The sequence below is a fragment of the Pimephales promelas genome, chromosome 3 (assembly GCF_988280905.1).
Source record: "Pimephales promelas chromosome 3, fPimPro1.hap1.1, whole genome shotgun sequence".
NCBI classification, from domain to species: Eukaryota; Metazoa; Chordata; class Actinopteri; order Cypriniformes; family Leuciscidae; genus Pimephales; species Pimephales promelas.
Genome location: NC_142771.1, coordinates 7264364 through 7277500, shown reverse-complemented (window position 1 = coordinate 7277500; position 13137 = coordinate 7264364). Strand labels below are relative to the sequence as shown.

Sequence of the window (13137 nt, the reverse complement as noted above, 5' to 3'; positions counted from 1 at the left end):
AGTTCAAATCTAGACTAAAAACACATCTCTTTGGCCTAGCATACACACAACACACTATAGACTTCCTAAATTCAATTTAGGCTGCATCGATTAAATCAGCCGGAACCGGGAACACTTCCCATAAATCCTGATGTACTGGTTACATCATAAAATGGATGACGTCTACGCTAATATTAGTCTCTCTGTTTATCCCGAGGTTTACCGCAGTCCGCCGGATCCAGGCTGTATCCAGATCTGATGAAGGACCTGCGCCTGTACATGACGACATCGCATTCCTGAAGTGTCACTAGTCCCTCCCCTGTGAAGGCCTCCTTCCCTTTACCTCTGTACAGAAAATCGTGGTCGGCACACACACACACTCCCACTCACTCACTCTTTCTTTCGTAAATTTTTTTCGTTCCTTTGTTCATTATTTATTCGTTATTTTCGTTCATTTGTCCTTTTCTTTTTCTAACGTTTGTTCATTTGTCCTTTCTTTTGTTCTTTCTTTTTTCATTTTTGGGTGCTTCGTTTGTTCTTTGCGAGTCGTTTGTTTTTAATTTCGTTCCTTTGTCCTTTCTCTTTTTCTTTTGTTCAATCCTTCTCATCCTCTTCCTTTCATTCCTTCGTTTTTACTTTCTCTTCCCTTCATCCTTTCTTTCATTCGTTCGTTCGTTCATTTGTTTGTTCGCTCGTTAATTAATTCATTCTTTCTATTGATTTATTTTTCTTGTTGTAAGCATAAAGCTCAGTAAATGTAAAACTGAATTAAAATAGCAAAAAGTTTTAAAGATTTTAATACATTATTTTTTATAACAAACACAAAACATAAACGAATTGGTTATCATTATGCCCAATGAAGCGCACGTATAATTTATAATTTAAGGACGGGGCCGTGAGCCTCCGAGAGAGACCATAAGAGAGCGAGATTAACTAGCGAGCGTGTCCACCTTTCTGCTACGCTAAATTATTCATGCTACACCATGTTCACACTCCTCTGAAGACATAAAGAAAACAGGCCAGGAGGAGAAGAGGAAGAAGAAACCACTAAACTACCAAACCCGCATCATCGTCAAGAGAACACACTTGCAAATGCCATCAACACAATACCAGAACAGCATAAGGACCCAATGCACTGCATAAAGTGTCGTATTTAGACACAGTAGCATCAATTAATGTCCCGACTGAATGATGCAAACCGACACGGCTCTTATTTGCTGTCACTCTGTCCGCGAGCGAGAGATAGGGCCAAACATGACAGTGATTATGTCATTATAACAGCACAGTGTGTGACACATCATTACAGCGGTGTCAAGCGGTCTCTCACTGCTCATTATTTTGGACAGAGGAGCATGTACTCCCGAAACACGACGTCTCACACTGCACAGGCTCCTCCACGGCTTATATTACGAGAGGCGAACCTCGTCCACACAAGTTCATCTAATGAAGTCAAGAGACGTGAACTCAATGAGATCTGCTGATAGTTGCTGGCAATAAAATCTAATTGTATAGTCTTCATGCACGTTCCCGGTCTTGTTGATTGAACGATTCATCAATGCGAAAGGGAAAAACAGTCCGCTGCCTTTAGATGAACACCATAATCCCTCAATATGAGGCTTTTCTCTTTGTGTATTTTACTTACTGACTCTCACAGGCCTCTTGTGTTTTGTTGGAAGTATTTGCATTTCCTTCATTAAAATATAATCGCTTTCTACACCTGCAGAACGAATTTTCTTTGGTTATATCCTCCTGTCGTATAGAGACAATTTTGTTTTACCATTTTTTCACCATAGATTCATCTTGATACTGTACCTCCTGTTCAAAAGTTTGAGAAAAGTAAGATTTTTTTGGGGGGGGAAACACGTGCAGTTACTATAGTAATTCGATTGGGTAAGTCATTAAATAAACAGAAAAGCGACTTGTTTGAAAACACAACTACTGATAATTCGCATTAAAGGAAGCAGATTTATATAAATACAAAGCGACTTACAAATGAGGAGCAACACAAGCCATGTATAATTCAAGAGCAAAGCATTAGCACTGCAGCAATGTCAGGAGGAAATCAGAGAAATGCAAACACGTTTAATGGCAGGACAGCAGAGAAAAAGAGGGGGAAATGTTTTTTTTGTTTTTTTTTTACTTTTTATTTCAAAAGGACTAGCGTAAAAAAAAAAACAGTAGCTCAACTCTAGTTGAAGTAATTTAAAACATGCGTACACTGAACAAATCCGGTGTACGTACAAGTACGTTTACATCTTGCAATTCTTTTCTTTTTTCTATTGTGTTTATATCTACACAATAGAAAAAAATGGTAATTGTGAGTTTATCTCACAATTCTGAGCTTATATATCAAAATGCTGTCTTTTTTTTCTCTCAGAATTGCAGAAAAAAGTCAGAATTTTCTTATTAGGACAACTTCTTAGAATTCTGAATTCATGTCTTGCAATTCTGTCTTTTTTAGAATTCTAAGTTTACGTCTTGCAATTCTGTCTTTTTCAGAATTCCGAGTTACCATCTTGCAATTCTGTCTTTTTTTAAAGAATTCTGAGTTTAAATCTTGCAATTCTGTCTATTTTACAATTCTGAGTTTAAATCTTGCAATTTTGTCTTTTTTAGAATTCTGAGTTTAAATCTTGCAATTCTGTCTTTTTTAATCTTGCAATTCTGTCTTTTTTTTAAGAATTCTTAGTTTAAATCTTGCAATTCTGTCTTTTTTAGAATTCTGAGTTTAAATCTTGCAATTCTGTCTTTTTTTAAAGAATTCTGAGTTTAAATCTTGCAATTCTGTCTTTTTTTAAGAATTCTGAGTTAAAATCTTGCAATTCTGTCTTTTTTAGAATTCTGAGTTTAAATCTTGCAATTCTGTCTTTTTTAGAATTCTAAGTTTAAATCTTGCAATTCTGTCTTTTTTAAATTCTGAGTTTAAATCTTGCAATTCTGTCTTTTTTTAAGAATTCTGAGTTTAAATCTTGCAATTCTGTCTTTTTTAGAATTCTGAGTTTAAATCTTGCAATTCTGTCTTTTTAAGAATTCTGAGTTTAAATCTTGCAATTCTGTCTTTTTTTAAGAATTCTGAGTTTAAATCTTGCAATTCTGTATTTTTTAGAATTCTGAGTTTAAATCTTGCAATTCTGTCTTTTTTTAAGAAATCTGAGTTTAAATCTTGCAATTCTGTCTTTTTTAAATTCTGAGTTTACGTCATGCAATTCTGTCTTTTTTTTAGAAATCTGAATTTAGGTCTTACAATTCTGTATTTTTTAGAATTCTGAGTTTAAATCTTGCAATTCTGTCTTTTTTAAGAATTATGAGTTTAAATCTTGCAATTCTGTCTTTTTAAGAATTCTAGGTTTAAATCTTGCAATTCTGTCTTTTTTTAAGAATTATGAGTTTAAATCTTGCAATTCTGTATTTTTTAGAATTCTGAGTTTAAATCTTGCAATTCTGTCTTTTTTTAAGAATTATGAGTTTAAATCTTGCAATTCTGTCTTTTTAAGAATTCTGAGTTTAAATCTTGCAATTCTGTCTTTTTAAGAATTCTAGGTTTAAATCTTGCAATTCTGTCTTTTTTTAAGAATTATGAGTTTAAATCTTGCAATTCTGTATTTTTTAGAATTATGAGTTTAAATCTTGCAATTCTGTCTTTTTTTAAGAATTATGAGTTTAAATCTTGCAATTCTGTCTTTTTAAGAATTCTGGGTTTAAATCTTGCAATTCTGTCTTTTTTTAAGAATTATGAGTTTAAATCTTGCAATTCTGTATTTTTTAGAATTCTGAATTTAAATCTTCCAATTCTGTCTATTTTAGAATTCTGAGTTTAAATCTTGCAATTCTGTCTTTTTTTAAGAATTCTGAGTTTAAATCTTGCAATTCTGTCTTTTTTAAATTCTGAGTTTACGTCATGCAATTCTGTCTTTTTTTAGAATTCTGAATTTAGGTCTTACAATTCTGTCTTTTTTTAAATTCTGAGTTTACGTCATGCATTTCTGTCTTTTTTTAGAATTCTGAATTTAGGTCTTACAATTCTGTCTTTTTTACAATTCTGAGTTTACATCTTGCAATTCTATCCTTTTTTTTTAGAATTCCGAGTTTACATCTTGCGATTTTGTCTTTTTCAGAATTCTGAATTTAGGTCCCTCAATTCTGTCTTTTTTACAATTCTGAATTTATATCTTGCAATTTTTGTCTTTTTTTCATAATTCTGACACTACATCTTGCAATTCTTTCTTGTTTTCTTAGAATTTTGAGTTTACATCTCGCAATTCGTTTTTTTCTTTTCTCTCTACGGAATATACAATTTTCCTTCCAAGAATTGCGAGTTTATATCTCTCAATTCTGAGTTCACATCTCACAATTCGATTTGGAGTTTATATCTCACAATTCTAAAGGTCCTTGCAAACTGAGTCAAAACCCCTGTCAAATGCTTGCTATGGCAAAGTTTCGGAGGCAGTGTGCAAACATGATTGACACACGCATGAAAATTTTGCACACACTCAGTGTGCAAGGACCTTAACTCTTTAAATGAGTTCACATCTCACAATTCTCTCAGTTTATTTTGAGACATAAACTCAGAATTGTCAAAACTTGTTTGCATCGTCTTGCTATTCTACGTTTATTTCTTGCAATTCGGACTCATTTTCATTTTCATAATTGAGAGAAATAGTCTTAAATGTCTTCTTGTCTGGCCTTTTCCTCTCAACAAGCTTCCACAGAGAGCACGTGTGTGTGTGTGTGTGTTTGACGCACCGGTGCCGTGTTGTTCCCGCTGCTGATGGCTGGCGTGTTGCTGTCAGCGTTGGCCAGATCGCTGTGAGTCTGTGCCGCCGTGTAGAGCGTCAAGCCGTGATCCGGGACGCGGTTCTGTCCCGCGTAGTCTTGCGTGGGAAGAGTGTGTGTGGCGCTGAACTCGTTCTGCGGGGGATGCCCGTACTGAGGGGTGTACGTCTGGGCCATGTCCGCCGGATTGCTGGCCTCCTGGTTACCCTGCAAACATCAATGCAAACAAAAGCGCACATTAAACCCCTGCGGCCTTCACGTATGTTCAAACCGAATGCTCTTCTCTTCCCAAGCGCGCCTCGGATGGGCCGATCAGGGAAAACGGGCCGCCCTGCACTTTAAATAGGCCAGGAAAACAACGATCACATCTCACGGATGATTACAGACACGCTTGATCATTACTAATGAACAGACTTTGTGTTGTAGGAGCCGCTCGGAGGACTACAGAGGCCACTGGGATTTTTCCACAGCGCAGAAAAAAGGAAATCAGTCTCCTTACGATGTTTTGACTGAGAGCTTTGATTTTCCTGACAGGTTACTAATGTTAACAGCGGTCGGCGCTCACACAGACGCTTTAACACGTCTTCACACGAACACTTTCTGCTCAGTGGTGTTGTTTGTCAAGCTACAAGCTTCCCTATAAAGCTGTGTCATATTTAATACACACATTTCAAAGGCATGGAAATGATCAACTGTTGTACACAAACTACTACACGCCTTCTGTCTTCTGACTGATATGTTTTTAGCAAGTAAAAGGGATTTTATAAAAAAAAAGTTCACCTTCAGCTTGTGGTTCATGTGTCTTTTGATGGAGAAATCTGAACTGATTTCTATAACGTTAACGTAGGAATAACCTCAATATTTCAAGATGAACACTGAAGACAGAAGCAACCCAGACAGCAAACTGACATTGAATCAACGTGGAAACGACGTCTCTCATGACATTGAAACAACGTTGATTTTGCTCATCGAATTAACGTTGAACCAACGTCAGACGCGGCATTCTTCAAAGCTAAATGAAAATCGAAAATTGTTTTGCTTTCATTACGTTGAAACAACGCGTTGATTTCAAGTTGATTTTCCGTTAGTTTTGAAAGAATGACGCGTCTGACGTTGGTTCAACGTTAATTCGATGAGCAAAACAATGTCAGATCAACGTTGTTTCGATGTCATATTCCCACGTTGATTCAATGTCAGTTTGCTATCTGGGAACTTAGTTGCAACTTGATTTTTCTGCTAAAAATAAAAAAATATTAATAATCATGCTCAAATGCGAGCATCAAATATGATCATCAGGCTTTTGAGGAAGGTTTATTAGTTCATCGGTCAATAATCATTGTATTGCATTGCATTATGTTTTTAAACCACAGAGCTTTGACATCATGAAACGAATCATGTAAATATCATCGTATTATTGACAATTTGGGCCTATGCATACAATTAACTTCAATATGTCACACCTAAGGGATTATTAGGAACACCTGTTCAGTTTCTCATTAATGCAATTATCTAATCAACCAATCACATGGCAGTTGCTTCAATGCATTTAGGGATGTGGTCCTGGTCAAGACAATCTCCTGAACTCCAAACTGAATGTCAGAATGGGAAAGAAAGGTGATTTAAGAGCGTAATTTTGAGCGTGGCATGGTTGTTGGTGTCTGAGTATTTCACAATCTGCTCAGTTACTGGGATTTTCACGCACAACCATTTCTAGGGTTTACAAAGAATGATGTGAAAAGGGGAAAACATCCAGTATGCGGCAGTCCTGTGGGCGAAAACGCCTTGTTGATGCGAGAGGTCAGAGGAGAATGGGCCGACTGATTCAAGCTGATAGAAGAGCAACTTTGACTGAAATAACCACTCGTTACAACCGAGGTATGCAGCAAAGCATTTGTGAAGCCACAACACACACAACCTTGAGGCGGATGGGCTACAACAGCAGAAGACCCCACCGGGTACCACTCATCTCCACTACAAATAGGGAAAAGAGGCGACAATTTGCAAGAGCTCACCAAGACTGGAAAATGTTGCCTGGTCTGATGAGTCTCGATTTTTGTTGAGTCATTCAGATGGTAGAGTCAGATTGAACATGGATCCATCATGCCTTGTTCCCACTGTGCAGGCTGGTGGTGGTGGTGTAATGGTGTGGGGGATGTTTTCTTGGCACACTTTAGGCCCCTTAGTGCCAATTGGGCATCGATTAAATGCCACGGCCTACCTGAGCATTGTTTCTGACCATGTCCATCCCTTTATGGCCACCATGTCCCCATCCTCTGATGGCTACTTCCAGCAGGATAATGCACCATGTCACAAAGCTCGAATCGTTTCTTGAACATGTCAATGAGTTGACTGTACTAAAATGGCCGCCACAGTCACCAGATCTCAACCCAATAGAGCATCTTTGGGATGTGGTGGAACGGGAGCTTCATCCCACAAATCTCCATCAACTGCAAGATGCTATCCTATCAATATGGGCCAACATTTCTAAAGAATGCTTTCAGCACCTTGTTGAATCAATGCCATGTAGAATTAAGGCAGTTCTGAAGGCGAAAGGGGGTTATTATTACAATATTTTGTCTGAAGGTTCAATTCTATATATAAAAGTATATAAGATATAGATCACTGTGGTCCATGGCAGTATTTCAAATAAATAGATATATAAGAACCTGTATTAAACAGATAAAGGAGGAAGATAAAAGCACTGGATTTTTCCCGTTGGCCTGTTGGTCGTGGTTATTTGGTGTTTGTATCAGCTGTTGTTCCTGCAGATCTTTTTCCTGGAGTCTTAATGAGTCGAGAACCGTCAGCCGCTGTAAATGAGCGGGAATTAAATCTACACAGAGTTCCTGAACAAACCGCAGGTCCCAATTAAAGCTGGCGGAAATGTGACGTGAGATCAGCGCGTCGGGTTTATCTCCGCTTGTTTGTTCTACAGCAAAATCACACCGAAAGTGACACAAACACCCATGCTTTTAATGTGGCGGCAAAAAAAAGTCACTCAATGTCAAAACGCTAATATATACTGTAAACGAAAGTGGCAACAAATATGCAGAATAATCGATATGTTAAAACTGATGACATAAAATACTGAAAAAGTTGGGTCTCTCTCTCTCTCCTCGGCTGCCTCTCGTTACCCAGTTTGACTCTCGCACGTTTAATATTCCTACAGAACCCATAAAATCAACCTTTTCTGTGTCTTTGCTGAGTGTGTGTTTCTGCTGCTGCGTCATTCTGATCCCAGATCAGTTCAGAGCGACTCTCTATTCGCACAGAAGCGCAGACATCATTAAGATCAAACCCACAGCAAGGATGAAGAACGTGATACTTTATTTATGAGCGCACATTATGCAAAAACTACATCTGATAAAAATGTGCAGTGTAGAACCAAAGCCCAACGCAACTCTTTCCCATAAGGCACTTTGCTTGACATGACCTTTCATTTACAGTGTAATGAATTAGAAGTGATATCACAGGTCTATCACCTCAGAGTGGCCCTATTATGCTATTTTAAAAGCTCCTAGTTTTGATCTGGAGTCTCCAGCAATAGGTTTATGTGCATCCAATTCAAAAAACACTTTATTTTCCTCAAAATACCTGAATGCATTACGGCATCACATCTTTTCTCTGTGTCTGAAACATATTGATAAAGAACTGCCTCTATTAACCCTCCTTTCTAAGAGCTTACTCTGCTCTGATTGGTCAGATGGCCCAGTCTGTTGTGATTGGTCTACTCTGCTCTGATTGGTCAGATGACTCAGTCTGATGTGATTGGTCTACTCTGCTCTGATTGGTCAGATGGCCCAGTCTGTTGTGATTGGTCTACTCTTCTCTGATTGGTCAGATGACTCAGTCTGTTGTGATTGGTCTGGTCTACTCTGCTCTGATTGGTCAGATGACCCAGTCTGTTGTGATTGGTCTACTCTGCTCTGATTGGTCAGATGGCCCAGTCTGTTGTGATTGGTCTACTCTGCTCTGATTGGTCAGATGACTCAGTCTGGTGTGATTGGTCTACTCTGCTCTGATTGGTCAGATGGCCCAGTCTGTTGTGATTGATCTACTCTGCTCTGATTGGTCAGATGACTCAGTCTGTTGTGATTGGTCTGGTCTACTCTGCTCTGATTGGTCAGATGACCCAGTCTGTTGTGATTGGTCTACTCTGCTCTGATTGGTCAGATGACTCAGTCTGGTGTGATTGGTCTACTCTGCTCTGATTGGTCAGATGGCCCAGTCTGTTGTGATTGGTCTACTCTTCTCTGATTGGTCAGAGAGCCCAGTCTGTTGTGATTGATCTACTCTGCTCTGATTGGTCAGATGGCTCAGTCTGTTGTGATTGGTCTACTCTGCTCTGATTGGTCAGTCAGATGGCTCAGTCTGTTGTGATTGGTCTACTCTTCTCTGATTGGTCAGACAGCCCAGTCTGTTGTGATTGGTCTACTCTGCTCTGATTAGTTAGATGGCCTAGTCTGTTGTGATTGGTTTACTCTGCTGTGATTGGTCAGATGGCCCAGTCTGTTGTGATTGGTCTACTCTGCTCTGATGGTCAGATGGCCCAGTCTGTTGTGATTGGTCTACTCTGCTCTGATTGGTCGATCAATAAATTGTTTCACGTGAATGAGTGGCCAGGATGATTTTCACATTGTTTCGAAGCAAACATTCTAAATATATTCAGCATGGGTTTTATGGCCTTATTTCAATGACTTCCCCCCCCCCCACAAACTGCGTATTTAACGTAATTTCCACAAAACTACAAACTTTTACATACATGCTGCGGACATATTATTGTAGCAGAGTTTGAGCTGAATACAGTGTAATCAGACTTTAGCCATGAAAATAATAAAGTAACAGAAATAAGCACAAATGTCAGAGCATGTCAAAACATCTCCAGGGCCCAGAAAACACCTCAGACCCCTACAACATTTTAACAATTATTATAAAGTAAAGATCACAAATATTATAAAATACTCTGTAGTATGCAAGTATTCCAGTCCCAAAAGCACTCAAACTCAACTTACCAACCTGCAAATACACTCCAGTGGCCGTAACACCTCTGAAAACACACTTTCATGATGCAAAGCAAAACACAGAACAAAGCATTGAGTATCAAAGCAGCGCAGCAGTGAAACACACACACACACACTCTCTCTTTAAAAAGGGCTCCGAGTCACACGGGGAGAAGAAGGAGCTTATTAGCGAAACACAAAGCCACGCTTGCTGCCGTCTGATCTCCACTGCTGCTCTGAAGTGTGTGACAAACACATTTTCTGGGGGCAGATGAACCAGACCAGAAAAAAAAGGCTTGTAAATCAGAGGAGACGCCAGCGTACTGGAGAGACCTTCAGGGCCGTTGCCCTCGATTCACACACAATCACACAGACACACACACTAATTACTGCTCACACACACCTTCAGAAAGATGTCAGGGAGACACCTCTCACATTAGACAGACTTTTTCAGTTTTTCTGGGAATTTGTATTTATTCATGATCTAAAAAAAAGATACGTTCTTCTATAGGTTAATATAGCACATCATGAGCTAATTAACATATGACCGCCCATATTTACATAATATCAGCATTCAGTGACTCAACTCTTCCTGATGTAAACTACAGTAGTCCACATTTGAAGTGGATCAAAAAAGCTCAAGACAAGAACGGGTATTGTTCAAAATTCATGAATAACTTTGATGAAAGCTTTTGATCCACTTCAAATGTTCACTACTGTATAGACCTTATGTAGCCCCGCCCCTTTTCAGCATTGCGCTCTGTTGTCTTTTGACTTCCGGTCTGTATTTTCACAGCGATCTTGCATAGGTATGAATAGGGTTGGGTAACAGGAATCGAGTATCGACTGGAACCGGGACTAACTTTTCGTTTTTCCCGAAATCGTTCAAAAGTAAAAATTTCGATTCCTAGTTTCGATATTCACAGTCCGTCGACCGGAAGAAGAAACCGCTGAACAACACCAACGAAGAAGCGTCTACCGGAAGTGTTGGCGAGTCGAACATGAGTAGCTTACGTCGGCGGTCCAAAGTGTGGCTTCACTTTTCTAAAAATAACGAAATCTCGGCAAAATGCAAAATTTGTGACAAAAGGAGTATTTCCTTCAGAAAGACCGTTAGCTAAACTTTTTTGACCCTGCCTCTTAAAAGAATCGGAATCGAGAATCTTTAGGAACCGGAATCGAAACAAGGAATCGGAATCAGAATCGTTCAAATTCAAACGATACCCAACCCTAGGTATGAATGAACTGCTCGTAAAAAAAAATCCCGGTCGACATTTATTAAGACATCTGCTTTACAATGCTTATGATAAACATTACAATGCTCATGATAACTTTTGTTAACTGTACAATAAGTAAATCCACCTCACCGGCTAATTACTCCTCGACAGCGATGCCATAGAAATATACAGAGCGACCGCAAAAACGGAAGTTCAAAGACAATATTCTAAAGATGACGGCGCCCACGTTTCTCTGGTGCATGAGGTCAATCTCAGTAGAACAGAAGTAAAGTATCACTTTCAAATTTTTTTTTATGAAAAAAGATTTGTTCATTTTGATGAACGAGTTCGAACAGGAGAGTCACGAACACGCATCACAGAACAGAGCAAGGCGACCATTTGAGCTAATAAAACTTAAACTTTGTTATTTATTTATTAAATGAGCGATCGTTTGTCTGGAATCGTTTAAAGCCCTTTGAACAGTTTTGCACTGAAAGCGTCTTTTGGACCTTGAACCGTTTGGTTCCCATTGAAGTCCATTATATGGAGAAAATCCTGGAATGTTTTCATCAAAAGTCTGAATTTCTTTTCAACTGAAGAAAGAACACTGTTAAAATCAATTAGTTCAGTTTACTTAATTTTATTATGCAAACTTGTTGCCTTAATTTCATTAAGTAAGCATAACTTAATTGCATCACGTTATTCTTACTTAATCCATTTAAGTTGTGTCAACTTAATTCTGTCTGTGTTCTGAGGAAGTGTAATCCCAGAGTGCATTGCGGCATAAATAAATGAATTGCTTTGTTTTTCTGTTCTTGATTTTAACATTACAATTATACGTACAAGAGAAAAAAATTATTTAAAAAAATATATAAAAAATAATAAAAAATAATAAAAATAAAAAAATTAATAAATTGTAACGGTTGTAATTAATTTTTAATGTTTTTATTTTTTTATTATTGGACATTAAGTAAAGTTATTAAGTAAGAACAATGTTGGATATGGATATCTTGGATGACATGGAGGAGAGTAAATTATCAGCAAAAGTTTTTTTTTTTTTAAAGTGAACTACTCCTTTAAAATGTAATTTATCCCATTGATCAAAGCTGAATTTATCATCATCATTACTCCAGTCTTAAGTGTCACATGATCCTAATATGATGATCTGATGCTCAAGAAACATTTATGATAATTATCAATGTTGAAAACAGTTGCGATGCTTCATATTTTTCCCGGTATTTTCCATGATTCTTCGATGAATAGAAAGTTCAAAAGAACAGGATTTTTCTTTACTGTCCCTTTTGATCAATTTGATCAACTGAATGAAATCATTTCTCAAAAAAAAAAAAAGCATAAAAAGTTACATAAAGTGGGCGGTACAGTAACTACATCAGGTCAGAGAGAGTGTAAATGAAATAACCAACTGTACGCAGGAACCACAGACCCAAACCTGATCATTAGCACCTGAGTCCGCTATATGATAACCCACGCCAGCACACTCGCAGTGCGATCGGCTCCTGATGTGGAGGATTCCCCCTCATTCCCTCCAATTACAGCACAACAACGGGAAGAAAGAGCGGCGGAGGGGGCGGCAGGCCAATTTACAGCAGGTCTGTCCATCGGGCGCCGGTTATTAGTCTTCATTCGGCGCGCTTGAAAGCTCCGCTGTGCCGTTTTTACACCTCATTTGTGAGGGAATAAATTTGGCAAAACAAACAGCGTGTGTGTCCTCAGTTTCGACGGTTCTCCCTTCAGACAGAGCTGAGCCACGACCTCAACGTCTCATGATCTCCCTGCGATGCTTGACCTCGGATACTAAACACTCGAAAAAATAAAGCTTCCAAAAGCGGGGTTTCACAGTGATGTCATTGGTTCCTCAGAGAACATTTCAGTCAACAGTGCTTAAAGGATTAGTTCACTTTAGAATTAACATTTCCTGATAATTTACTCTCCCCCACATCTTCCAAGATGTTCAAGTCTTTCTTTCTTCAGTCAAAAAAAAAAAAAACGTTTTTTGAGGAAAACATTCCAGGATTTTTCTCCATATAGTGGACTTCAATGGGGTCCAAACGGGTTGAAGGTCCAAATGTGAGTTTCAGAGCAGCTTCATTGGCTATACGATCCCAGCCGAGGAATAAGAGTCTAAAAAGTTTAAAAAGTAGAAAATC

General features: G+C 38.4%; 1 protein-coding gene across 6 annotated transcripts in view; it reads right to left on the bottom strand.

Annotated features, from left to right (window-relative positions):
* rbfox3b (RNA binding fox-1 homolog 3b) overlaps positions 1–13137 on the bottom strand; it is a 329672-nt gene that overhangs the window by 61689 nt on the left and 254846 nt on the right. For all 6 annotated transcript variants that reach the window (XM_089128114.1, XM_039667225.2, XM_089128113.1 and 3 more), the window contains one exon: positions 4723–4959. In XM_089128114.1, the coding sequence (XP_088984240.1) occupies positions 4723–4959 (237 nt within the window). The remainder of the gene's footprint in view (positions 1–4722; positions 4960–13137) is intronic.